At 39.4% G+C, this 26,614-nt stretch overlaps 3 protein-coding genes and 16 non-coding genes across 19 annotated transcripts in view; 10 read left to right on the top strand and 9 right to left on the bottom strand.

The window, feature by feature from the left end:
• LOC6496654 (ecdysone receptor) overlaps positions 1 to 7,784 on the bottom strand; it is a 58,043-nt gene extending 50,259 nt beyond the window's left edge. The window contains exons 1-4 of the mRNA XM_032455709.2: positions 7,453 to 7,784; positions 6,358 to 6,485; positions 3,550 to 4,176; positions 3,338 to 3,483 (exon numbers count right to left, since the gene is read on the bottom strand). Of these exons, the coding sequence (XP_032311600.1) occupies positions 3,338 to 3,483; positions 3,550 to 4,049 (646 nt within the window). The 5' untranslated portion in view covers positions 4,050 to 4,176; positions 6,358 to 6,485; positions 7,453 to 7,784. The remainder of the gene's footprint in view (positions 1 to 3,337; positions 3,484 to 3,549; positions 4,177 to 6,357; positions 6,486 to 7,452) is intronic.
• Positions 4,338 to 4,411, bottom strand: Trnan-guu. The gene has a single exon. It is a non-coding gene; the product is annotated as a tRNA-Asn (tRNA).
• Positions 4,655 to 4,728, top strand: Trnan-guu. Its single transcript has one exon. It is a non-coding gene; the product is annotated as a tRNA-Asn (tRNA).
• Positions 4,882 to 4,955, bottom strand: Trnan-guu. The gene has a single exon. It is a non-coding gene; the product is annotated as a tRNA-Asn (tRNA).
• A 3,920-nt stretch (positions 7,785 to 11,704) lies between the features above and the next one.
• On the bottom strand, positions 11,705 to 11,778 carry Trnan-guu. Its single transcript has one exon. It is a non-coding gene; the product is annotated as a tRNA-Asn (tRNA).
• A 188-nt stretch (positions 11,779 to 11,966) lies between these two features.
• Trnan-guu lies at positions 11,967 to 12,040 on the top strand. Its single transcript has one exon. It is a non-coding gene; the product is annotated as a tRNA-Asn (tRNA).
• A 276-nt stretch (positions 12,041 to 12,316) lies between these two features.
• On the top strand, positions 12,317 to 12,390 carry Trnan-guu. Its single transcript has one exon. It is a non-coding gene; the product is annotated as a tRNA-Asn (tRNA).
• A 1,784-nt stretch (positions 12,391 to 14,174) lies between these two features.
• On the top strand, positions 14,175 to 14,247 carry Trnak-cuu. The gene has a single exon. It is a non-coding gene; the product is annotated as a tRNA-Lys (tRNA).
• Positions 14,248 to 14,612: 365 nt separating this feature from the next.
• Positions 14,613 to 14,686, bottom strand: Trnai-aau. The gene has a single exon. It is a non-coding gene; the product is annotated as a tRNA-Ile (tRNA).
• A 90-nt stretch (positions 14,687 to 14,776) lies between these two features.
• Trnai-aau lies at positions 14,777 to 14,850 on the bottom strand. Its single transcript has one exon. It is a non-coding gene; the product is annotated as a tRNA-Ile (tRNA).
• Positions 14,851 to 17,286: 2,436 nt separating this feature from the next.
• Positions 17,287 to 17,359, top strand: Trnar-acg. Its single transcript has one exon. It is a non-coding gene; the product is annotated as a tRNA-Arg (tRNA).
• Positions 17,360 to 17,702: 343 nt separating this feature from the next.
• Positions 17,703 to 17,775, top strand: Trnar-acg. Its single transcript has one exon. It is a non-coding gene; the product is annotated as a tRNA-Arg (tRNA).
• A 153-nt stretch (positions 17,776 to 17,928) lies between these two features.
• On the top strand, positions 17,929 to 18,001 carry Trnar-acg. Its single transcript has one exon. It is a non-coding gene; the product is annotated as a tRNA-Arg (tRNA).
• Positions 18,002 to 19,042: 1,041 nt separating this feature from the next.
• On the bottom strand, positions 19,043 to 19,115 carry Trnar-acg. The gene has a single exon. It is a non-coding gene; the product is annotated as a tRNA-Arg (tRNA).
• A 159-nt stretch (positions 19,116 to 19,274) lies between these two features.
• Trnak-cuu lies at positions 19,275 to 19,347 on the top strand. The gene has a single exon. It is a non-coding gene; the product is annotated as a tRNA-Lys (tRNA).
• Positions 19,348 to 19,466: 119 nt separating this feature from the next.
• Trnar-acg lies at positions 19,467 to 19,539 on the bottom strand. Its single transcript has one exon. It is a non-coding gene; the product is annotated as a tRNA-Arg (tRNA).
• A 3,443-nt stretch (positions 19,540 to 22,982) lies between these two features.
• Trnak-cuu lies at positions 22,983 to 23,055 on the top strand. Its single transcript has one exon. It is a non-coding gene; the product is annotated as a tRNA-Lys (tRNA).
• Positions 23,056 to 24,926: 1,871 nt separating this feature from the next.
• On the top strand, positions 24,927 to 25,577 carry LOC6493913 (C-type lectin BfL-2). Its single transcript, XM_001961301.3, has one exon. It carries the CDS (start codon positions 24,954 to 24,956, stop codon positions 25,512 to 25,514), a length of 561 nt encoding a protein of 186 aa, XP_001961337.1. The 5' UTR covers positions 24,927 to 24,953; the 3' UTR covers positions 25,515 to 25,577.
• A 367-nt stretch (positions 25,578 to 25,944) lies between these two features.
• On the bottom strand, positions 25,945 to 26,589 carry LOC6496652 (macrophage mannose receptor 1). Its single transcript, XM_001961300.4, has 3 exons — positions 26,462 to 26,589; positions 26,301 to 26,409; positions 25,945 to 26,246 (listed from the first exon to the last, which is right to left on the bottom strand). Exons 1-3 carry the CDS (start codon positions 26,564 to 26,566, stop codon positions 25,972 to 25,974), a joined length of 489 nt encoding a protein of 162 aa, XP_001961336.1. The 5' UTR covers positions 26,567 to 26,589; the 3' UTR covers positions 25,945 to 25,971.
• Positions 26,590 to 26,614: the final 25 nt, after the last annotated feature.

Raw genomic sequence — 26,614 nt, 5'->3', positions numbered from 1 at the left:
ACAAGAACCGCAGCGACAAATTCGAGAGGACGGAAGATCGCATTTTGGTCAAGCCAAAAATTCTAAGACATAATCAGGAAATGCAAGCGAGAGGAGAACGAGGCGACGAAACCAGTTCTCCGGCCAAGAGATCCAGGCGCTTTTTATACACAGAGTCCAGACACAAAGCCAGACTGGCAACGGTTATCATGTTTCGGGCACATGATTGAAAGACCTTTGTTGGAAGCCTTGAGGAGCGCTTCGCTGGCTGCTCCTTGCCTCCTTTCTGGCGTTGCGTGTCCTGCGCAGATTAAGCCGAGTATAAGCTTGGGCTCGGCCGTCTAGACATCGGCAAACCTAAGTGCATACATTGTTCAATCGATGCGATCGATTCGATTCGGTCGGGCTAAGGTTTCTCTGGAAAGTGCCCGGAGCCAGCACCTTTTATGCTAATTTATGGGTTAGGAGCACCTAGTTTCCCGAAATTTAAGAAGGTACTGCGCCTTAAACTTAAGCAGGACGTGTTACGGTTAGCTTTCTTAGTTTTGATGGGCATTTCTCAAAGTGAAACAGAATTGGAGTGAGTTGGTCCCGGCCCATGGAGCATACATACGTCATCATTATTCGGAGACTTGTTGTTCTGAAAATTCACGAGTTGGGTTGAACCATTCTTGACCAGTATTTAGTATCAGTATAGGAAGAAATCTGGGGATGTATCGGGCACTCAAGCTAACTCTGTTCAAGTGGCCTTGGCCAAGACAATAGCGGATTAACTAACCGATTTTAATCCAGAAATTGGTAGCATGGGAGTTACTAAGTAAATTGCCAAGAAAACATTGGAAAATAGTTCAGAAATCCCCAATCGGCGTAGAAAAGATTAATTTTCTGTGTCCTGCCTGCCTTCGAGAGCTTCTTCTCGAATTGCGCATACGCCCCATTGCACACTCCCCCGAAGAGAGCAGACCCAATTGTCGGTGAAATGGCAACGCATAAAGGCAACAACGGTGGCCAACTCACCACACAGACTCATCTGGGGGAGGGACTCCGCCGAAGGATTCTGTCTGGCTGGCTCGGCCTTCCAGCCACATCAGCCTTGGCATGATTTCATTACGCACGCTCCCTCCCAGCCTCCCCACCCACACACACACACGCTGCTCGATTTTTGGGTCGACGCAGCCCGCGCCCCGCCAGACACCTCCCCAAGCGAGCGGGTGAAAGCAAAACAGGTTGGGTCGCACGCACAATCCGGAGGGGACCCAGCCGGAGGGGGTGGCAAAGGATCGATTATTTTCGGGCCGACTGCGGCCATTTATTTTAGGAGTTATAAAAGCAACCCAAGCAACCAAGGACCGGCAGAAAAGGAAACCCCTAGGACCCTAAACGGGATCTGAAGCCGTGCCCAGGGCGTTGGCTTGTGCGTGTGTCTGGCGGGTAGGACGGCTTGCGGGTTTGCGAGATTGAGAGTTTGCGGGTGATGGGCGGTGGGAGGTGGGCGGTGGGCAGTGGGCGATGGTGCTGCCTCAGAGTTTGTTGCCTCTCCTGCGCCTCCTCCTCCGTCCCAAGTACATCTACAGCCCAAGTTTTTACGATGCAGAGAAGTATTTAGAAACGAAAAGCGACGTCGACATCGCATTTGTGTGTTTGTGCCGTCTCGTCTGGTGACCTTGAACTTTCAACTTTATTGCCATTGTCAGTCAGACGCCTACCGTAGCCCCGCCCACCCACACCACATTCATTTGCCTCTTTGCTGTCTGTCTGACTGACTGCCGCTTCCCTCGTCCGACATCGGCGCGTTTTGGCAATTTCGAGGCTTACACGAGGGGGTGTATGTACTGGGATTGGAATGGGTGGCCCGGGTTCTTGGCCTTTTATTTTCGTTGTCTGCAGCGCCTGCGACCTTGAAGCTGGTCGCGCTTTCACGTGAAAGGTGAAAGGCACGTTCTCGGCTTATTTTACTATGACTGTCTGCGTGGGAGTATGTACCTCAGTTTTCGATTCTTTCTCTATGCGCTTCGGTACTGAGATTGCCCTTTTCCGGATTACAGACGCGATTCATGCAAATTATTTAACGAGGCTAGAGATTTTATAATTTTATTTTAAAATTTAACTGGACTAGTAGTATTTTAGTTTTATATTTTGTCTTCAACTCTTAAACACATTCATATAACTAATCATATTTTAAATTTGAATATGATTTTTAGTGTTGATAAGCAGCCGAAACAACTCTGAGGCCACATCCCAGAAACTTGAACTGCCACATCTTTAATCTACGGGCCTTTTCGCATTTTTTGTCGTTAGAACAAATTTTTAAATTTGTTATGGGCACGATTATTCGCCAAATTCAATTTTATTTTCGGTTTCATACAATTTTATTTTTCAATTAAAGTACTCCTCTATCCCACAGGTGGTGCGCCAAATTTCTGGTAAATTAAAATTCTCTTCTGTAAAATGTAAATTTAAGCTGAGTAGTTTGAATAAGCGCCATCTGGCGAAACACAAAGATAAAATGAAATTATTTAAATATTATTATTTCAATTTGACTTTAATGCGCCACCTAGGCTTTCATTTATAAATGTTTCCCATTTTCGACAGATGGCGGGACATATCTCGACAAATTTGTAAGTTTCTGACTTCAGCGCCACCTATTGAAAATACAGAGAAGCTAAATTATGTTGACATAGTTGGAGCGCCACCTGCTAGTCACTTTTTAAAAGAATGCATTTCGAAATTAGGTTTTCGATTTCGAACACTTGCAGTATTATAAGTGGCGCCAAAGATACTGAAACTTTTCCATACTTTTCATGAAGCCTCGTAAATTTGAAAATCGGCTTAAGCACCATCTGTGGTCTGTTGGCGTAACCTTTCACATTTATTGCTCTAACAGCACTCTCTGTTGTTCAGTAGACTGAGCAAAAATTTACCTTTGATTCTTGCGCCAAACATCTAAAAATTCATTCAAAACATTTTTTAACTTGATTAAGTTTGAGTCTACCCATACAAAATCGTGACAGGAATGAATTTAAAATTGCTAAATTTTTCATTGAAAAACTTTTGAAATTGCAAACAAATAAACTGGGTAAACTAGGTAATTTGGCATTCTAATCCTCTTAAACTGTCTTCCACAGGCTCTCAAACTGTTTACTCTAGAATTCTAGATTTACTTTTTTATGCTTACAATTTAGGAATTTTGAAGCGATTTAAGCGAGTTTATTTTTAAAATCACAGACAACGATCTGTGTATCTTGTATCTTTAGTCGGAACTCAATTTTATTCACGACTTGCGTTCCTATGATCGAATGATCGAACATACCTCTTGGCACCACTTTTACCCGGAAGTAAAAAGGACGAAAGTACTCACCTGCTTTGCCATTGGGACTGTAGGCGTCGTAGCTTCCTTCCGAGGCGTAACCGTTAGACATGTAACTGTGGTTCTGCGAACCGGGGGAGAGTGGCGGCGCCGAGCTAGGAACGCTACTCGGACTGGCGGACATCCAGTCCTCGGAGCTGAAAAAAATAATGCGAAAAATGTAGCGAAAAATATAAGAATAAACTGAAATTGAGAATTCTTACACTTCCAGGCGGGCCCGCTTGTTGGGCACCAGGACCAAGTGGCCGTTGGTTGCAGCCGACGCAGCTGCTGCCGCCGACGTCGACGCTGCTGGCTTGCTAGAAGTTGGTGTTATGGAGGCGGCAGTGCTGGTATTGGCGGTGGCTCCAGTGGGGGCGGTAGCCAGGGATATAACGTCTGCCATGGGTTCGATTTTAATTGTCGTGGGATTTGGCTTCGGCTTATCCTCGATTACCGTGGCTGTTGTTGCTGTTGTTGCGCCGCCATTCGCCACAAGCAAGGTCAGGGCGGCATGGTTGTGGGCGGCGGACGATGTGGGTGCAGAAAGGGGGGAAATAGCAGTACCACTGGCGGGGGAGGATGCAGCAGCGGCCGACAATTGTTGTTGCAGCAAGACGTGGCTGGGAATCGATCGCTTCACCTTTGTTTGGCTCTGCCCGCCAGATGCAGCTGTCTGTTGTGGTGGCTGTTCCTGCTGCTGAATCGCATTCAGACGGTACATTGTGAGAGATTCATGAGATTCTTGCTATGACCTGTTGATTGTTTCATTGAAAGGATGGGCAAGCATGGCCACGCCTTCATGTTGTCCATTTGCAACAATCTTTACATTATTTTCTGTGGTCCAAAATCTGCAAAGAGATGCAGCAAGAAGTTATAACATATTGAATTTCGATTTTATGAGTAATTATGTCTGATTGCCTTCTCTACCAAGCGAAAAATGGAATATCGCCTAGTTAGCTCATCTCAAGGAAAAAACAAACAAAATACTACACACAAAAAAGAGAAGCGCCGCCCCCGGGTGGACTCGAACCACCAACCTTTCGGTTAACAGCCGAACGCGCTAACCGATTGCGCCACGGAGGCACATGCTTCGAGCTTGCCAAAATCTCCATGCATGCTAAGCCATTTTGTGAAGCTGTTTTAAAGCTTCTTCACGCCCATTTTCTATTTACTGTTTAGACATTTAGAACATTATTTTTTGTTGTATATTCTCCCATTTTTATTTATTTATTAAACAGTACAATCTCACAAATGAACAGTTCCAAATTGGTCATTTCAGTAACATAGAACATTTGAAGTGATGTATTATTTCCGGGAAATTGCAAGGCCTCCGTGGCGCAATCGGTTAGCGCGTTCGGCTGTTAACCGAAAGGTTGGTGGTTCGAGTCCACCCGGGGGCGGATTTCTTTTTACAAAATTTTTTTTTTCCCATTTTGTAATCAGAGTTATATAAAAACTCCCATTATAAATACGTATTATTAATGTTGTAAATAATATATATTTTATAAATAAAAATAATAAATAAAAATAATTAAACAGCAAAAAGCTATTTCCGCCCCCGGGTGGACTCGAACCACCAACCTTTCGGTTAACAGCCGAACGCGCTAACCGATTGCGCCACGGAGGCACATGCTGCGTTCTGGGTAAATGGCACACATCAAGACAGGATAGTAAAATTACTCGGAAAGTGCAGAAACTTTTCTGCATTGTAGATAGAATGGAAATGTTTTTGTTTGTTTATGTATCCTTCTGTGGATCTCTTCGCCACACATATTCCTTTTTAACATTCTTACTGGAAATATTGACTCAACAGAACTAAGAATTAGCTCGAAGACCTATTGCGTTCAGTTTCGTTATTTTTATAAGTTTTCTTAAGGGAAACTGAGTTGCATGACTAGATGTCAATTACCTGAAGCCAAACGGGGTCAATGCAGTAGTTTAATGCACTTTCAGGTCGTGTGGCATGCAACCGTCAAACCGTAAATAAAGCAAAGCTGCCACCCCGCCCCATTCGAATGCGAAGCGATGCCCTTGCTTAAACACAGAATTCAATTCTCAAGTGTGCCACCCACAAAGCGATGCACCCTAAACACACCCCACCCCCACCCCACTAACACCAGCAGAGGCAAGTCACTTACGGGAGCGCAGCCAAGCGGGGCGCCGACAAAATGGCGTAAGCATATTGACCCAGAATCCTTGATAAGGTCGTTTCACATTGGCACGAGCCGCCCACCAAACGAGCGACTGAATCCGAGTGCTGTGACCCAATTTCGATAAATTATTATATAACACACCCGATGTACAATGCCTACCGCCCTAGACCGACCATCAACTTTTAATTAACCCAGCAGTCGAACAGATAGAATGCTCAATCAATGAGCAAGGGCAAGCCTTTCGCAAAAATCTCATACTTGCACCGCCGAATGGCGAATAAAATTGTCAGTTGTTTCGATTGAAATCTATTTTTGTTCTGCAAAAATATATAAACAGTCTACTATCTAAGAGTTTGTTACCCTTTCGGCTCGCTTCGATTCGCGTTTGGCATGTTGCACTTGCACTAATTTCGTGGACCGACGCTCCTATGTTGGTACTGATGTCTGCGGACGGACACAATTGAGCGACCGATGATGGAGGGAACTGATAAAGGGAGAAAGAGATGGACCGACACTCTGAAAATGATGCATTTCCGCTGTATATATGTGTATAAACAAGATCATTTCTTTTCGTTTGGGTAGTGTGTTTTTTTTTTTAACAGAACGGGGAAACTCGCTGTGGCTACGACAGCTCATCTGCATTTCCAATAGCTGACGTCGCCGAGCGCAGAGTAGCTGCAATTCATGCGCATACTAATTAGCAGAAAGAAATCAATTTTTCAATTACCAAGTTGGGTCGTAAGCTCAGAGTTTGGCAATAGAACTATAAATTATATTATAGTTTTATATATAGTAGTATGTATATATATATATATATTAGAACCGAAATTATATTTTAAACTATAAGTTATGGATTTAAAACAGGGACGCACTTACCAATAGAGTTCAATTGATTTAATCCAACAATATTTCACTTTAATTGATATATTATATTGTTTTCCGTAAAATTTTCACTCGGCTTATTGCTTTAAAATAATTGTTTATTTTTTACTATGTGCAAAAATCTGTAATTGACAAAATACGCGTTTTAAAAAATTTATTATTTAATTATCTATTTTAGTTTTTATAAGTATTGTACAAATATTATATTAAATTATTCAATAATTCAAGAATGGGGCCCAACAGTCAAGTCTCTTGACTATCTGATATATATTTTTCCGAATTTGTCTGTAGCACTTCCAACTCGGTATTTAAGGTAGCTTAAAAATGCTATTGTTGAAGTTTCTATTGAAGTAATTGATGCTTTTTAATTTATCCCATTTTCAATTGATAAATCCTTAGCGAGTGAAATTCGTCGAATTAGACGTCATAAGTAAATATAGAAATTTTGACTATGATTTATTTAGATTTTAATTCACAAGCAAAAAATTTCAATCCTTTTTAAATTAAAAAAAATTTTAATAAAAAGTTAATATTTTTTCACGATGAGGCTAGATTGCGTTTAAAAAATATCCATTAGACCACGGTTCAGATGCATGTTCTGTACGATAAGAGAGCCGACAAATTGGTGGAGAGAGTGGGAGTATACTGCTCTCCCTTCTGCACCCCACGACACGTGCATTTCCCGTTGCCTCTTCTGCTTTCGCAATAAACTGAAATGCAAACCAAATAATACCTAGCTCAGCAAAAAGATTGAATGAAACTATTATTGGGACACCGCACTGTGGAAATTATTAACTATTAAGCATTGTTTTTCATCTGGTTTGATAAACGTTGCACAGAGAGCCACCAGCAATCGCGTTTTTCCTTCTCCGGCTCATTCGCTCTCTCAGTTGTTCTCTCGCAGAGCGAGTAAACAAGCCCCAACTGCATGGAATGTTGTCAATGGGCGGGGGAGGGCAATGGGGGGACGTGTCACTCGCCAACGGCAACAACAACAACAACAAAAGAGTATCTAGCTCGGCCCAGTTTTTATTGCTTAAATAACTTTTAATTTTTAAATAAACTCATTTTTTTATCCACTTCACGCACAAGAATCAAAGCTTTCCAAAATTGTTTGGTTTGTTTTCTTCCGCTGGTCACAAGAAATGGGAATTTTTATTTTAACTAAAAACATCAAGCACAAGCATACCACGAAGAGGCGCTTTATCCAAGCCGAATCTCAATGCACTCTGCGAGTTTACGGGTTCTTTGAGGGTATTTACGGCACAGTTTCTGAGCTTAATTCCATTTTTTCTTTATTTTAACACGCGCGATGTAATTGTGTTACCAGTGAGACCGCGACGCTTACAACACTGGCACCAGGCAACATTGTCTAGGCAACATCTGTTTCTTATTGGGAGGTGCTAATTTATCCGTGCGGTCAGATTTTTCTTATCCGTTAACCCGGTTGGTACATTGGCTACCGGTTCGCTCTGCTGACGTTGGCAGCGAACTGACGAAGAGAGAGAGCGAACGCTGCACAGTGGGCGAGCACTATAAGAATAAGAGCATATTCCTTTCTTCTGCACACTCTTGCTCCGGAGTGCTCGCAAAGTTGAATTGACTTTCTTTGGGAAAAGCGTTATAACTTCAACAATTTTTGTTATTATACCCTTGCAGAGGGTATTATAATTTTGGTCAAAAGTGTGCAACGCAGTGTAGGAGACATCTCCGACCCTATAAAGTATATATATTCTTGATCGAATCACCTCCTGAGTAGATATCCTGTCCGTCTGTCGGTCGGTTTCTACGCAAACTAGTCTCTCAGTTTTAAAGCTATCGAATTGAAACTCCTATAGCTGTCATATAACTGATTGATCGGAAATGCCATAACTTCGTTGTTTTTCAATTTAGAAGGATTGGAGTTTCAATGGATTCCTCTTTGGGCAAAATAATTCGATAAGCTAAATTTCATAAGGATCGGGCGACTATATACGATCCGTTATATATCTAATAATATACGATACGTGTCGCCACCTAGTGGACTGCGACTCAACTGCAAGAGTATATAAACTTCGGGTCAGACCGAAGTTAGCTTTCCTTTCTTGTTTTTTGATGTAATTGTCTCGTTTTATTCAGAATTAATGAGGCAACATTGATACATACATATGTGGCATGGATGGCAGAATTTTTGTAAGTTGTACCGAAAACCTGGCGTCAAAATCCGAAAAACACCAATAAAATGCCAAAATTTCAGTTTCTTGTGTAAAAATGTTGTCCTAATTGTTTAAAAAAAATCGAAGATATACTCAATAAAAGATTATTTTTCAAAAGCTACAACCTTAAACTATTGAAAAACACCGGCAATTTTTAAAAAAATTGTTTAAAAAATCTGTTTAAAAAAACACGTTCAGGAATTTCATTTTTCATTATTTCATTTCCTATTCTCATGGAGACTAGGAAGTGTCCCCCAAAATTTATACTTCATTTCTTATTCTCATGGAGACTAGGAGTGTCGCCCACTGTTCGCTTCCACTTTTGTCGTGGCTCTCGGGCTCTCTTGAGAGTGGCGCAGGCGCCCTGCGTCGGCTCGGCTTGACATGCTGCTTTCTGGCTTTTCGTTTCTGTTGTGATACCCTTGCAAAGAGTATTATAATTTTGTTCAAAATTGTACCCTTTTGCGGTGAAAAAGAAATCTTCTATTCTATAAGGTACATATCTTATATATTCTTGTTTAGTGATTCTCCTGTCCACCTGTACATCAGTCACAAGGACTGTCACTGTCACTTAACGGCAAGGGTATATCAACATCGACTCCCACCGAAGTTAGCTTTCCTTTCTTGTTTGATTTGATTTTTTGCTTTTTGCTCGACTTTCGCGACAGCTCCAACACAAGAACAACAACTTTGAAGCACAGTGGGCCCGAAAAACATCATTGGTATTCAATGGCATCCAATATATATATTTGTACAGCACCGTGGTATTAGCTTAAATTGTGAAAAAGGCTCAATAATATTGTTAATAAAACTTTTTAAACTTTATTTTATTTTACATTGTCATACCCAGAAATTTTATAAAATTGTTTCTATTTTGATTTCTAGTTTATTGTTAAATAGTGTTTTAAAAGATACACATATGCAAAAGAAAAGATTGAATAAATGAGAGCCCAGGAAGTTGTTAAATTTAGTATTTATTTTTCATAAAATGCAGAAGTCGTCCGTTTATTTTATTTTTCATTTTACTGTTCTGGAATTTCGAGTTTGACTCTTGGCCAGTGTGCGGAACTTTTGAGACTATGAAAACTGGTTTTCGTGCTGGGCTTATTTGTGGACTTGGAGTTGTTGCTTTTCGTTTCTTCTTCACCGTGGCGTTGAATCTACTTGCCGTTGCTGTTTTTGCGCTTGTGACTTTGTAACACACTTTTTGTGCTGATTTCGCTGAGACTTTTGATTTTAATGTTTTGTTTTCAAGGGAATCTTCACTCTTCATACATACATACATATGTATATACATACATACATATGCTGCTCTTTTTCTTTATTTTCAAAATTTATTTAAATATGTAGTATTATGATGATGAATAGAAGAATAGGGACAATGTTTCTTAAATTTAGAGGGCTTGTTTTGAACCCACATCGTGTCGACTGGGTGAACTTCGGAAACGTAAACGAGTACTGTCGCTTCTCTAAGCTAATTTGCTATAATCGTATATTGAACCTATTACCCAGGAAATCCAATAAATGCACACGGCCATGGGGCTCAGGGCAAGGGAGAATGCACCGCCATCGTTCGTCTTGCCCCCTGCCAGCTGCATAAAAAGACGACAGTCCGCAATAGGGGGCGCAACTCACGCCCCACATGAGTGACACGCGAGCTGCATGCATGTGAACAGCAACAACACAAAATGCTGGCGCAGCAATGACGAAAATGCTAGGGCAACAGCTACGAACAAGCGGACGGCAGCAGGTTGAATGACATAAAGCATCAACTGACCTTCAACTCTGAGACTGAACCTTAGAAAAAATGAATAATTTTACACTCGCGGCGAACACACACACACATATGTATACACTAACGGCCGTATGCAAATACAGGTGGGAGAGCGGCGCATGCAACTTTACAGGTTTATAGTTCGGACTACGTGGGAATGGGAGGCAAATAGAGCAGAGAAAACGAATTCGCTATGAGCACTGAGCCATGGCGAAAACTACTGTTGCAACGAGGGGCCCGCTCGCTCTCCCAGACATACATACACTCCTTGGCTGCCCGCCGCACGGCCCCCCACACAAGTCCATCACCTGGCAAGTAAAGGACGTCTCGTTGTGGAGGTGAAAAAGCGCCCAATGAACAACCATCAGCGGATCGAAGGAAGTCTTTGGGACAGTGATCAGTCAGGCTATATGGAGTCTATACTACAAGATCATGATTTTTTTTATTTAAGCGGAGCTGGAGGCTTTTCCAAAATTTAGATGTTAAAAAATCTACAATTTTCTTATCTAATTGAAATAGGTAAATGGAGTAGCTCTTGTGGACAGTGCTCCGGCAGTGAGATGCAGATGTGCCAGTACAAAGTTTCAAGTCTCCGAGTACCCAGCGCCAGCGATGACGTAAATTGGCGAGAAAGCCGATGCCAATTTTTGCTCTTGCTCTTGCTCTTGCACTTGGTTGTGGCTGCAGGAAGTCTCCGTGACTCTCCTGCGCGTTTCAGTGTCGGAGAGTGCATTGCCAAATAGAAATAAAAACTAAAAAAAAGAAAAATCAAAATGCCGTGAGAGCAGAGCGGCCTATTTATCGTTGCACATTGCGTTTATTTTAGGCAGCAATGGCACCCATCCCCATTCACTCTCGCTTCTTAGCCGGCGACGACGCCTTACATTTTAGTTATATTTTTGTTAGGACCTTTCGTTTTGTTTTGGGCGTTGTACAATTGAGTGGATGGCGGGCAAAAGGTGGCAAGGAAACTTTGCTAAGAAGGCAGTAGGATGGCAATAGTACAAATCGTTTATCTATATTTATTAACCTTTTACATTTTCAAACATTTTCTGAAGGGGTTCAATCTTTGCTATTTATTTTATTGCGAATATGGTTATTGGTGGGCAGTAAAGACAAAAAAATTTATCCAGGAGATTAAAGAAAAACGTAATCAAGAGTGTGATTTTTAGTCTGTTTTAATTAGCAAAAGTAAACATCAAAGTAGACATAATTTAACAGGAAACCAGCAATGAAATCATATGTTTGCGTTAATTTGAATTTTTAAATTTATTTATCTTTTGTTTTGTTTGGTTTTTAAGCCAAAAAGCGTCCAAAAATTGATTTTTAGCCAAAATTAAATACAATTTCATACCATGCAAAAAAACTGTCCCGCCCCCGGGTGGACTCGAACCACCAACCTTTCGGTTAACAGCCGAACGCGCTAACCGATTGCGCCACGGAGGCTGCGGATGAACACCAAAAAATTAAAAAAAAAAAACCATTTTCAAACAATCATAAAGAATTTTTCGCAATTTTTGACAGTTGATGGTTATCCGCAGCAAATATTTGATATACAACAAAGTTAAAAGAAATAGGTCCTTATAAAGATAGAGATTTCGTAGGATCGAGTGAAAAAATACCCGGTTAAAGAAGCCTCCGTGGCGCAATCGGTTAGCGCGTTCGGCTGTTAACCGAAAGGTTGGTGGTTCGAGTCCACCCGGGGGCGGGATTAAATTTTTTAGATCTTTTTTATTCATTTATTAATGAATTAGTTTTATGGGCAATAAAAAAAATTTTTAACCACCTCTTATAAGAAAATTTTATTTGTATCGTTATTTATTTGTTTCATCAAATATATCAATAAATAGAACTATTTTTTAGTTTTATGAATACATCTAAGTAAACACATAGTATGTGTTTTCCCATTGCCAATAATTAAAGGACTTGATTGAGATTGATTGAAATGATTGAGTTGAAAATCATTTTGCAAGGTCAAACAGGAGCCTCCGTGGCGCAATTGGTTAGCGCGTTCGGCTGTTAACCGAAAGGTTGGTGGTTCGAGTCCACCCGGGGGCGGATACTTTTTTGTATTCAATTGATCATAAAATGGTTAGTTGGTTGATACATCTCCACATATACAATATATAATATATATCATATATATATGCTTCTTTTTGCCCAACTTTAGAATCTTTTTCCCTGGGATATACTTAAATATGAAGGAAAAATTAAAAAACCATCGTATCTTAACCCAATTCTAGCTTTAATCCTTTAAAATTTATCAAATACACGGGTGTACTTATTATTTTGGCCAGAACAAAATCGCCCAAAATTAAGCTTAGTATTGAATACTCGAGGTTCCCATCCTTCATTTTTGTTTTAGAAATTGTGCACTATTGTAACTTAATAATATAAAAAAATTGGCGGGTGTGCATTGCATAAAAAAAGAGTTATTTCGAAACAGATAAACACTAAATCTGTGTAGTTGTTATTTTGGTCAGCAGTGTACATACTTCAAAGAGCCATCTGCTCTAGTGAAATTTTTTTATGCAATAATGCTTTTTATGGAAATCACATCAATGAAATTGTTTTTTGCAAAAAAGAAATGCAAAAAACACTATGCAAATATTTAATTTTTTCAAATCATATATGAAAATATATTATTTTCCTCAAATGTCACAGCCCAAATAAATTTTCTAAAAATTTTTACTCGATTGATTAATCTGAATTTTTAATAATTAATATTAACGTTAAACGCATTAAACGGTTTCACAGTTTACGAAATTTGGAAAGCTCTTCACAGGATTTCAGCTCCAATACCTTTGAAACATTTTCCATAAGTTCGCAATTTGGTAGAAATTGGGTGAGTGTGGAAGCTTCTTCTTAATCCTGATTCAATTACACACTACTCTTTGGTCAATTTGCTGGTTTGTTTTGTTTAAAACGTTGAAATACGTAGCATTTACTATACAGAATATGGAAACTTTGTTTCAAATTCATAATTGGTCGTTTAAAATAGCGCTCCACCAAAACGAAACAATTTTGGACGCATCCGACCCCAGAATATTCTGTAAGGACCAAAAAGGATATTGGGAATTTAAATAAAATTCTAAATCAAAACTGTCTAATATCTTTAGTTCACAGGATACAACAAATTCTAACCATTAACTTATATACGTCCTTTTTATTTAGTTATTCAGCAATGTATTTTTAAGTAATTGTTACTTAAAAATAGACTAACAAAAAAAACTTTAATTTAATTTTATAAACTGATTAATTTTTCATTCTTTTGTTCAAATTTGAATAAAAATTTCATAATTAATAAAGCTTTCTAAGCTTAAGGCTGTCTCCTCTCAAAATTTCAAGTTAAAACGCCAGGCAGTCTGGATTATAGGGTACTGTCTGCCATACTAATTACCCGAGCCTTTGTCTGGCCTCCATTTGCATCGCTAATGTTACATATTTTGTTTTGTTTTCTTTCGCACATTTTTTCGTTTCAATTATTTATGAAACGAAGGGTTACCAGGATCCAATGTATGGAAACAGTCCTCTAACCATTGCGTTTTTTGCTTTACATCCCTACCTTGAGGTAGGCGAATAATTTTATACATCACTTCCCTTACACAATAAAATGGGCTAAAGCTACACAAAACAATAAATATTCTCACATTGGTACTACAGGAAGAGCGCCAGACACCATTACATACAATTTACATATCTACAACCACAAATTGCTCTGTGACAAGGAAGTATCCATCTTTGGAAAGCCTGGCGCGTACTTGAAAATAAATTATTGAAAATGTTTCCACAATCCCTATGAATGAAATCCATGTAGTAGTTTGAACAGCAACCAGCACAACGCCCGGCTAGCTCAGTCGGTAGAGCATGAGACTCTTAATCTCAGGGTCGTGGGTTCGAGCCCCACGTTGGGCGAAATGTAATATTTTTTAGTTTATTCTTTTTTTTAATGTTTTCAGCACACAATTTATAATATACAAATATACATGCATCTGGTATCGGAGACTGCATAATTCCATATTCTCAAGTCGTCAACATTTTTTTCAGTTCTATATTATTTAAAGATTGAAAAGATATAATTCACGAAATAAAAACAAGTTTTTCACTCATTTAAATACGCGTTTCAATACTATAGACCCAGAATTTTTCTTTAATTTAATGAAAAGGCTCTAGGACCGATCTGGGACAGTAAAAAAAAAATGGGCAGCACAGTAGAGCAGTTTATTCCTCTCAATTTTACATAGTACTTCTTGCGATCTTAGTCGAAAAAAAGAGATTAATGGCCCATGAGGGGATCGAACCCGCGACCTTCGCGTTATTAGCACGACGCTCTAACCAACTGAGCTAATGGGCCTCTCGTGTCCTTATAATCTTTGTCACCGAGTTTGAAAAATACACTACACTATATTTTTAAAAACAAAAATACAACGTAAAAAAGTAGTTTTGGCCCATGAGGGGATCGAACCCGCGACCTTCGCGTTATTAGCACGACGCTCTAACCAACTGAGCTAATGGGCCTCGAAGACCGCTTCCGACAATATATATTAACCCGATCGGGCAGTAGGCCTACGTACTTGGCATACATATCAGATATACTTTTTCATCAATCACTCGAGTCCGGTGAAAAAGATCGCTGCCACAAATGTGTTTCAAACCAAGTATGGAGGTGCTGCTTGATGGAAATGCATCAATGAAAGTCCTCCTCGCCAAACAGGCCCAGTCGTAGGAGAGACACTAATAAAGAAATAAAACAAGAAAGACGGGGACGCAAAAGAGAGAATGTGTTGTACATAGGCCGCGCTGAAACAAATGAAGAGCTACGGGGACTAAACGACGCAAAGGAACGAGCCGACGCAATACGTTTTAAGTGGTGTAGGTTAGGGCAGCCAGCAGCTCCCCCACTTACTAACACAGACATGGCGCAAAATAACGTGAGGGGGTGGGGGGTTGGGGAGGGGACGCCAACTTCAATAGGCAGTCCCAAGAACGAGCGTGGAAACAGGCAAGCGGCGCAAAGAGCTGTAAGAGATGGAATCAAAATGTTGCAGAATTGCAACGCAGCTCAGTGGGGGACAGGGGGACAGACAGACATTCTGCCCGATGTCAGGGGCATGGAGTTGCAATGAAAATGAAATTGCAAGCGGCCCAAAGACTGGCGGGATATTTATACGACGTGCAGTTGTGTGAGTGGTGCTTTATATTTAGTTGCTTGTGGCTGGTTCTACTGCATTCTATGTGGCTGTTTTTAGATATGTACCAATGTATCTGCGCGATACATTTCAGACGGGACAGAGCGTACCCCAAGAACTCAGCCGCAACACCCCTCTAAATTCGCTATTTTCGCTTTCAACGAAGAGCCCTCCTAGAGGCCAAAAGGGAAGTTGCTGTGAGAATTTTTTCGATACTGTTGGCCTTTTCGAGCCGTCTTGAATGCACGGGTGGATGGAGCCAGTATTTTCTAAATTAATAGAAAATGTTAATCACATAAGTAATTGACATTTGCAATTGTTTGTCCTTTTCAAATTTTAAACTTAGACTCCTTGCTGCTTCCTCTGTTGCATCTTCACAGCCTAATTAAAGAGCAATCTATTCATATTCTTATTGAGTTTGTTGAGGGTTTAAACATTTAATTATTAATTATTTGAATAATTATGTTTGCTTAAATGGGAAAATGAATCTTGAAACTAAACAATTACAACATGTTTCGATTGTATTACACACTTCTTAAACAACATTGGAGGAACCAATTTATCCTCCAACTAATCTTTGCAAGTATAATTGAAAATGTAGGCTCACTTAAGATACATAACTACTTTAGGCATGATCATGAATGCGGCATGTGAATCTCCCACAGTAGAAAGTCCCCCTTTCTTCATTTTCTTACCCGCCTGAGAGTTCCGGTGGGTTCAGATTCTTCGCCACAACGCCGGCGGATATAGAAAAGAGCTGCATTTACGTATATACATACATACGTACATATTTACACTCGCAATAGCGATTCTGTGGAGGCCTACAAACACACATAGAGAAGCGCGAGAGAATCGCAAGAGTGCACCAACACACACATGGGCGTATGTAAATCGAGGGAGAAACAGCAGCTAAACAAACAGCAAAAACAAGAACTACACCGACAAGTACGACCACTATAACAACAACAATAAAAATAAGGCGTCTGCCCCAATCTTCGTGTTTTCGCTTCTACGCTTTGACCGATGTTTCGGGGCTCCATCCGAAGCAGACGATGAAAACAAAAAAGAATGTTGAAAACAGAATAGGCAAACGGAATAGGAGAGAAGAGCGTGGGGGAGACGGGGACGTTTTTCGTTGTCTTACGGCTTTTTCAGTTGAAACTCACCGATGCTGAAACAAGCACAAACACTGTTTACATTTACCACCTTATGATTTCTATTTTACTTGCACTCTGCAACACGCTCTCAGACGCACAAAACATTTGACTGGAATTTTCGCGAACACTTTTATGATATTCAGACCGCAGGTCAGATTGCTCTTCGAAAGTGGCTGGAACATCCCAGCCCGCAGCTTTTGGCGGTGACGAAAACAATTTTTTGCACAGATTGGTTTTTTAATTGATATTTCCACCTTGCCACTGCGATTTGATTTGCGTTTGCCGCGCACGTAGTTCCCGAACCGAACACTCTGAAAGCCCAAGACGGACTGTCGTCGGAGTCGACGTTGCCACCGACGGCTTCTGCTGGCGTCGCTGTTGGCGTTGCGTTGCCCTCACAGTTGTCGGGGGAGGAGGTAAAGTTTCAAGCATAAAATGAATTCTGTTTGCAATAGCTAGGGGGATAGTGGTTTTATTTTCTGTGGTTAAAAACTTTGTTTGAACATCTGTTTTTACACCACATATTTTAATTGAAGTGATAACAAAGAACGCTCATCCGAAAAACTCGAACCGTCATTTGGCGAGCTTTAGGCAGAAATTAGGCACCCGGTCCTGTGGCGCAATGGATAACGCGTCTGACTACGGATCAGAAGATTCCAGGTTCGACTCCTGGCAGGATCGAAAATATTTTTTATAAAAATATATTTGTTTATTTTAATTTTATGATTCATCAACTACGGATTAAGAAATACAATTAAAATAAAATATAAATATATATTATAATAAAATGTATATTTATTTTTATGGAAAGATTTTATTTTGTTCCTTTTGATTTTGATTATTTATATAATCGGAACTATTATGAACTACAACATATATTAAATAAATTATACTTAGTAAATAAATTGTATTAGCTTTGATACTTCTTAAGCAAAGTGAATTAAATTAAAAGTTATTTTGTGTGTGTATATATGTATTTAATAAAAACAGGGAAAACTGCCCATTTAGCAGATGATCGTCATCCGGTCCTGTGGCGCAATGGATAACGCGTCTGACTACGGATCAGAAGATTCCAGGTTCGACTCCTGGCAGGATCGAATAACTTTTTCTTTTTATTTTTTTTGTTCAATTTTTCAATTTTAAAATATAAATAATATATTATTTTAATTTTATCAATTTGAATTCTTATATGTTCTTTAAGAATACAATCAGATTGGTAAAACTCAGCATTAGAAGACCAATAAACAGGTGGTCCTGTGGCGCAATGGATAACGCGTCTGACTACGGATCAGAAGATTCCAGGTTCGACTCCTGGCAGGATCGAATTTTTTTATTTTTCCAAACATTTATATTTTTTTATGCTGAAATAATATTTTATAAATATGTGCATATGGGTAATTCTCCAAAAAGGTCAACCGCGAAAAAAAATTCAAATTCAATAAAATTATGTTTTTTCACATATTTTTATAGGAAAAAAATTTTAAATAATTTAAATTTAACTAATTTATTAATGTTATACATTTACTAACATATTTTGAAATATTTCAATGCAGTCTCAAAACTGCGAAAGTTCAGTTTTCCATATTTTAGTGGCATGACTTGTGTTAAATAGTTTTTGTAAAGAGAGTTTAAAGCATTAATATTCACTATTTTCAATATCGTCTGGTAACCAAAGATTAAACAAAATAAGTAAAAAAAAAAACCATGCATTTCTAATTATTGCTAATTTCTTATCCGACTATCTGTTTCTTTCATTGTCGCGTGCGACATTGAGCCAAACAAAACTTTTTGGTTTAGCTGAAAAAGTATATTTTCTACATTTATTTTGTTTAGCTCTAAATTAAGTATTAATTAATTTACAATATCCAGTTTACTTTTAAATATTTATAATGTTCAAAAACAACATAAAAGTATGATGGAGGAAAGTGTCACATGCGACTAATAATAAAATTGAATTGAAAAAAAATACCAAACATTTTTAAGTGAAATAAAAAGAATTACTAAGATCAATTAATAAATATTATAAATTAATAAATATTACAATTAATAAAGTTTTGAAATTGATCGCAGACAAACTTTCCATCAGGTTTGGTCAAAATCAGCGTTTGAAATGGTTTTTAAAAAAGTAATTTCTCTCTGTGTCGCCCTATTTTTTTTTTTTATATTCTAAAAACAAAAAGTCATGCAAAATTTATAATTGCACCAATTATAGAACTTGTCTAGACCTATTTTATTCACTTTTGTAAAAATAAAAAACAGTCTTAGCACATGTCTATTTTTATGTGGGAATGAGTACGAATGGGTAAATACGGTAATACAGTTCATAATTTATTAATTATAAAAATATAAATTACAAAAAAATATCGATCCTGCCAGGAGTCGAACCTGGAATCTTCTGATCCGTAGTCAGACGCGTTATCCATTGCGCCACAGGACCACATGTTTTCCCGCTGACTACAAGTTTGTGAAATGCTTGAGCTTTCATGATAAAAGCTTTAGAACCTAAAAATTCTAGGCTTCTTTAAGAAAGCTCATAGTTGTTGTATTTTATAGTGGTGGTACTCTGTATTGGCGTTTTGACATAAGTTGCGTAAGTGCCCGGCTAGCTCAGTCGGTAGAGCATGAGACTCTTAATCTCAGGGTCGTGGGTTCGAGCCCCACGTTGGGCGAAACAACTTTTTGGAATACATACAAAAATATATTTTGTTTTAAAGAACAGACCAAATTTCCTTAACCTTAAACACATTATGTATAAAAAAAAATGTAAAGTTTTGAATAAAAAAAATATCGATCCTGCCAGGAGTCGAACCTGGAATCTTCTGATCCGTAGTCAGACGCGTTATCCATTGCGCCACAGGACCGTGTCTAACCGCGAATGATAAGACCGTTTTAAGCTACCTCTACTATCAGTGAGCTTTTTATGTTTTTGGACTCCAAATTCCAAAATTTGGAGTATGGAAGAATGAAGATGAACTTGGCCACTAAGTTTTTATATCTAAAAAATTCAAGGTTACTAAATTAGTTTTGCTTCGTTTTAGAATTATTACTTACATTTTCATATACACACTCTACTCATATACATTTTCAAATAATAAATGAACAAAAAAGAAAAGCTAGCTTTGGAAGGAATGAAAGAATTGATATGTAATGTAGTATGATACTGTATGTAGCCAATAAACTCTCTTTAATATTCAATCTCCTCCACTGTTCTTAAAACACAATAATTAATGCACTCATCTGTATTTTTGACGAAATTACATTACCGCCATCATCATAACCATCATTGTCTTTGGCCTGGAGTTTGCTTACGAATTTGGGTAATTTTCAGAAAACGAAGATAGTAAACATAAACAAATTTTGAAAAAGAAATGAAATTGGAAAAAATGAACGCATAACATTGCTACAAAAGGGACAAGTGCATATGCGAAAGCACTCCCATTATTTTGAAAACAGCCGTAACTGTGGAAAACATCAAAACTTATAGTCTTAGAATAGCTATTCTTTTTTGCTTTTATATTAATCATATGAAGTTTTAGTTATTTTGAATCAATACTACCACAACTGACATAACCTGACACCATTTTACAAAATGGATTAACCTTCGCACCGCAGACAATCATCCTTGGAGAAAATTATCCCGATGGCCAAGTGGCAACTCGATGTCAGTTTGCAACTTGCTGCACACAGAACTGACGGGATAAAAAGTTTAGCCTTCCAGGGGGTGAATCGAATGAGTTTGGGTAGTCCTTTGCAAGGACTTGTCGTGACTGTTGTTGCCACTTGAACTGGGTGCACACTTGCAAATACATTTGTTCCTAAACACACTCGCATTTACGCAGAAGCACTTAATGTGCTTAATGCAATTGTCAACTTGCCTTGAGAGACTTGTGGCACATCCCGGGAAAGTGTGGCTGCGAAGGGACTGCCGCGTAATGGGCTGTTAGGGCGGATTAGACTAATTACGTGCCCATAATGAACCAATTATATTCATGTGGGCAAACTTTTTAATTTGTATAATTTGCCAGAAACGTTTTATTTTCTTAGGACTCATTCACATTACAAAGAATGATAATTTTTCAAAAGATGTATATTAATATTTACAAATTCAATATTTAATATTCAATAAATTGACGAAACTTTGGAAAGACCTTGTGCCATTTAAAATTTTGAAAGTATTTTTTTTTTTTATTTTATAAAACACTGTGAGAATAAATATACCTCTACCATCTACCATCTATACCATCTAAAACATTCAAATAATAAATACCATTTTTTTAAAATATGTATTTGATTTAACACTAGTAGCACCGGGTATAAGCTAAAGATAGCATTTATAAACCAACTTATTTTCTCATACAGAACTTGGGAAAATTGGAAGGGGTTCTTTTCACGTGTCATTTCCTAATGAAATCGCTCTTGAACGAAGTCTTTTTGATTTTGCACACATGGATACTATATGGATACTTTATTTTCCGGAATTTTTCGACCACCATTTTTTGTTTTCTCCGCAAGACAAAAGGAACATATGTACAATCCTGCAAGTACACACCACGTACGCAAAATATCAAAAATTCACGTGCAGCGCAACGTGAAATAAACTGACATCAAATTTAATGATAAACTGCATCTAAGCCAATTCACAGTTGACTTGTTCTAAGGGTGCAACTGCAACGGCCATTACCAGGGGCCCTGGCAAATGCGTGGCACGCAACTGGATGACTTTGGAATGACCTTCGTGGCGGATTTGCAAGTTACTCCGCACTCCGGTGTATCGGAAAATCGCGTGCGACGCTTTTATTCGACTATTGCGTAACTTTTCCCATCTTGGCAGGAGTGGCTTTCCCTTCGATTGAATTGCAGCCAGGACAAGCAGGAGCAGGAATCGAACAGGAAAATCCACTCAGCTGGGGCGATCCACCTGCAGTCCCTGACAGCTGCCAGTTAGTGTCTTGGCCATTAGTTTTGATTAAGCAGTGGCAGTCGTTAAGCAAATGGCTTCCTTCATATTACGATCGTATCTGAGCTGGATGAGCCAAGCCATGGCCAAACCAAATCTCGCCTTCAGCCAGAAATTGCATGCAAATCGACATAAAATTAATAATCTCGCAAATTACTGCGTAGTTCCCCTTTGTTGTTGGCTTCCTAATTAGCTGGAAACTTTTTACCCCTCTATGTTCTGCTTTTGGAGCATCAGGAATTTGTTAATTAAGCCACTGGCCACCCTGTCGCCCTTCCAAGTCTTCAGCTTGATGAGGACATTTTGCAAGGATAAAATCTTGATGAAGCGTTTGGTGGCACAGATTTTCCACAGGACTCTATGCAAAGGTCACCAGGATGTGAAGTTTGAAAAATAATGAAGGCGATCAAAATCATCAAAAATTATAATCAGGTATAAAAATATGATTAAATAAATAAGTGAATATTGAATATTAAAACATATACATTGTAGTCATAATGGTTTTAAAACAGTCACGGTTTTCTAGACATCGTTTTTTTTAATTGAAATAACTTTACATTTTAGAGATTATTTAAATTTTACGATAAATTAGAATTAAGTTTCACTATACTTAAAAATTTATTTGAAATTTATTTAACATACCTCTTGAAAAGTATGTGTGAAATTTATTTGTGGTTTGCTCAAATTAAAGTAAATTATTTCTCCACAATGATGAAAAACTTAGCGTGAAAGATTACTTCTGGAAAGGACACGTTGAGGGTCTCAAGATGTATTTCCACGCCGTAAAACAAAGCTAAGCACTTCACGACCAGCGTTTTACGTTGTGACAAAATGTCCAACAACTGAAATCCAAGGGCATACAGACCCCAACACGGTCCCCCTAAAAGCATAAATTAAGTTGAAGGAACGGATGCAGGAGCCATGGCATTCATTGTTCCCCAAGGGACCTTTGGTGCATTTATCCTCCGTGACTCTCTGCGCCACGGAAGCGCCCTTTGCTCCTTTGCAGCATCAGCAAACCAATTTAATTGCCATTTTTTCCCTCCAACCGTCCAAAGACAAATAACCAAAGCTAATAGATCAAGTCATCTTGTCAACAAGCTTTACAATTTAACGGCGCACATCCAGTTTCAGTAACAAGTAACTACTTAATTTAGCTCAAATAGGAGCTCTATTTGAAATCTATATAATGAAAAATTTGTTAATAATAAAATGGGTTCTTTTCTTTGTATTATATATCCAAGTTTGTATATCCAAGAACCCCTTAAAGATGTGCTTTGATATTTTAATTAATGATCGCGACCGACTAGAATCTGCAATCGGTAATTTGACGCTCTACCTGCAAGTGCCCGGCTAGCTCAGTCGGTAGAGCATGAGACTCTTAATCTCAGGGTCGTGGGTTCGAGCCCCACGTTGGGCGAAAATCAATTTTTTTTTAATTTATTTTTGGAACAATGTTTTTTCAAATTCTGAAAATTATTACAAGGAAAAGCTAATAAATAAAAATATTTAATGTCCTTTATAGTACTTTCATAAAGTACTATATATTTAGAGAACGATGAAATGTTTTCTGAGTTTTTAAAAACAATATTCTTAAATATATTTTTAATAGAATTCAATATATTGGTACATATGTACATATATACACATAGAATTTTTATACCCTTGCAGAGGGTATTATAATTTTGGTCAAAAGTGTGCAACGCAGTGAAGGAGACCTCTCCGACCCTATAAAGTATATATATTCTTGATCAGGATCACCTCCTGAGTCGATATGAGCGTGTCCGTCTGTCTGTTTCTACGCAAACTAGTCTCTCAGTTTTAAAGCTATCGAGTTGAAACTTTGCACACACCCTTCTTTCCTTTGCAGGCAGTATATAAGTCGGAGCGGCCGGGATCGGTCGACTATATCCTATAGCTGCCATATAACTGATTGATCGGAAATGCCATAACTTTGGTGTTTTTCAAGTTAGAAGGATGGGACTTTCTGTGCATTCTAATTTGGGCCAACTTATATGATCTGCTAAATGTCATCAGGATCGGCCGTCTATATCCTATAGCTGTCATATAACTGATTGATCGGAAATGCTATAACTTCGTTGTTTTTCAAGTTAGAAGGATGGGAGTTTCAATGGATTCCTCTTTTGGCAAAATAATTCGATTTGCCAAGTTTCATAAGGATCGGCCAACTATATACAATCCGCTATATATCTAATAATATAAGATGCGTGGCGCCACCTAGCGGACTGCGACTCAACTGCAAGGGTATATCAACTTCGGCTCCGCCCGAAGTTAGCTTTCCTTTCTTGTTAATTGTTCAAACTGAAATAACCTGAGCTACTTTTTGTTCGCCTAAAATGCATTAGAAATTAATCAATATATGTACATTGCCTTTTGAAATGGTTTTAAAACTCATTCCAAACTCTTTTCCTAAGGGAATGTACGCTTTTTTCGTAAATAAAGGGCTCTGCGTTTTTCGGGACCTTGCAGTGACAATGAATGACCTTGCCATCAGGGTGGACCTTTTGTACAATGTTCACATTGTGCATTGCCAAATGCAAATGGGAATCGAAATGGGACGGGACGATTTTCCCTGCAATCATATAACGCATACGCCCCACCAGCTCACACTTTCCACAATGCTGCAGAAATTTTTGATTCGGCGTCATTTTTCCCCTCGCCAGGATACTTGCATACAAACGGCATCCTGCGATCTGTGTTTGCCCATTTCGTTGGTGTTCAATCCCAGCGGGACTCGTAAACACTTGGCCATGCACGCACACTCGCCGCGCCACCGAAGGAAGTGCGGAGTGCGATTGAGTGGGAAAAGTTGGACGAGGGTTTGGCTTGGCAATTGGCAATCCTTGACCCGTCATAACGTCGGGAAAAGAACTTCCCCCGCTGCCCTTGGGCGCCCTCACTCGATTCCCCTAGCTGACAACAGAGTTAAATGAGATATGCTTTTTACATTTTTTCGATAAATTTCCTGCACTTGCCTCAGTCCGACAGTTTTGGGCGAGGGCGAAGGATTCTGGAATGGACTTGGGGAGCGGTTTGGGCGGGGTTGGATAACATTATTAGTGAACGAAAACTTTGCCATAAAAATGGCAAACGGATTTGCGCTGCGCTTAAAATTGAGATTTACTGGGGAGCGATATTTATGGCGAGCGCCACAGAGCGAGCTGAGCCAATTTAAGGAAAGTGCTTAGTTATGCCCGGATTCTGCTGCTTATCTGGGTGACATTGATGAATGCCCCGGGCAATTAGTGCTTCGATATATAAGGCCACTGGAACTCCATAAGCTGTACACACAGCAAGATGCAATCTCTGTTCCTGGTCTCCTTCCTCCTGAGCTTGGCCTGGGTTCTGGCCCTCCCTGACTCGGATTCGGACTTGTCCTCGACCACGCCGTCTGGAAATGCAACCTCCGAGGAGCCGGAAATTCCCGCCGACTTTTCCCCTTTCGCCTTCCGCGATGGACGGTTTGCCTTGAGTGCTTTCGCCAAGGTGAACTGGTTCCAGGCCCAGGCCACCTGCGCCGCCTACGGGTACACCCTGGTCAGCATCAACTCGGAGCAAGACCAGCGCGCGCTCCGCAATTTCCTTTTCACCTTTGGCCGAAATCAGCAGCAGCTGCTCTACGACCCACTTTGGACCTCCGGAACCGACCTACCCAACTCCAACAGCTGGGTGTGGTTCAGCAATGGGCGCGCCCTGAACTACCTTAACTTCCAGAACGGACTCCCGGGATACTCCAGTGACAATCGGAATTGTTTGGCCATTGACGGCATGACCGGAAAGTGGATCAATGCGGAGTGCAGGGATCAGCGCTTCTTTATCTGCCAGAAGCGTTGCCTCTTCGACGACGACGTCAATTAATTGGTTAGGACTCAATGGGTCATCGATATTTCCAAAATAAACTATTCTATATGAGCAAGCTAATGTGCAATTGTTTATCTTTTAGATTGAAACCCATTTTTTAGATTCTAAAAATGGGTGACTGTCTTTGTTAGCTTAGGAATATAATAAGGTGAAGGGACTTTCCATCATGATGATCGGTATAACTTTTGAAGCTGGTTGGAATTGGGTTTTTCAAGAATGTAGCATGACCACGAAATGCCAAAATATATGTAATGTATAGAATTTAATCTTTTTTGTTTTGGCAATAGACTTTCTTAAGTAAAAGGGCCCTTTCTGGCCAAGTATATGTTGTTTGGAAGCACCGGACTATATGGGATTCTTTTTGCCCTTTTTTACAGAGTATCTAAAAATTCTGAACTGGAAAAATTTCCAAGAGAAAAATAAAAAATTTATGCGCAAAGTATGTTTATTTAATTTATATAAAGACGCTTTGGTCTAGCGACGTATCATTCAGAAGACAGACGTTTTCGCAAATGAAGAAGTGCTTCTCTTCACAGGACGCACTGTGCCAGAATTTGTCGCCTTTCAGGACGAGGCAGGCATCTTTTTTAGTTTTATCTGACGAGGGTTCGTCCTTTCCCCATTCCGCATAAGTCATAGGCAGGCCAGTGCTCAGCCAGGTCCAGAAGTAGGTGCTCTCCACCAGGTTAGTGGCACCCAGCCAAAAGTTTTTCTTGCCGAAGACCTTACCTGGGAGGAGAAACAATCTGAGAAATCTGTTTACATTATCCGAACCAATATTACCATGCAAAAAGACTTTATTGAGCATGTACTGATGCTGATCATAATTTCTGACCGTGGCCAGAACAGAGCCCACGCTGTTGCAGATGAAGTTGGCTTCAAACCATGTCACCTGGGGAAAACGAACTATTGACGACCCAGAAGGAGGCTTCCGCACAACTTACTTTGGAAAACCCTGCCACGGAGTAGTATTCCTCCAGATTACAGGGGTCATCGAATGCCCTTCCCCACAGGGGCAGGGTGCAGGCCACTATAAATATTCGAAGCATACTGAACAGAGCTCAGCCACCCGAAGCCCCATTTATGATCCAGAAGAA

Source organism: Drosophila ananassae, chromosome 3L (assembly GCF_017639315.1).
Source record: "Drosophila ananassae strain 14024-0371.13 chromosome 3L, ASM1763931v2, whole genome shotgun sequence".
Lineage (NCBI taxonomy): Eukaryota > Metazoa > Arthropoda > Insecta > Diptera > Drosophilidae > Drosophila > Drosophila ananassae.
Note: the sequence above shows the minus strand (reverse complement) of the source record. Positions and strands in the feature narration are given on the sequence as shown.

What these genes read in the sequence shown, in the direction of transcription:
- LOC6496652 (XM_001961300.4), bottom strand. Translation starts at nt 26,566, where the DNA reads ATGCTTCGAATATTTATAGTGGCCTGCACCCTGCCCCTGTGGGGAAGG. An exon ending in CCGTGGCAGGGTTTTCCAAA is followed by an intron (nt 26,410 to 26,461) that starts GTAAGTTGTGCG and finishes CGTTTTCCCCAG; the next exon opens with GTGACATGGTTTGAAGCCAA. An exon ending in CAATAAAGTCTTTTTGCATG is followed by an intron (nt 26,247 to 26,300) that starts GTAATATTGGTT and finishes TTCTCCTCCCAG; the next exon opens with GTAAGGTCTTCGGCAAGAAA.
- LOC6493913 (XM_001961301.3), top strand. Translation starts at nt 24,954, where the DNA reads ATGCAATCTCTGTTCCTGGTCTCCTTCCTCCTGAGCTTGGCCTGGGTT.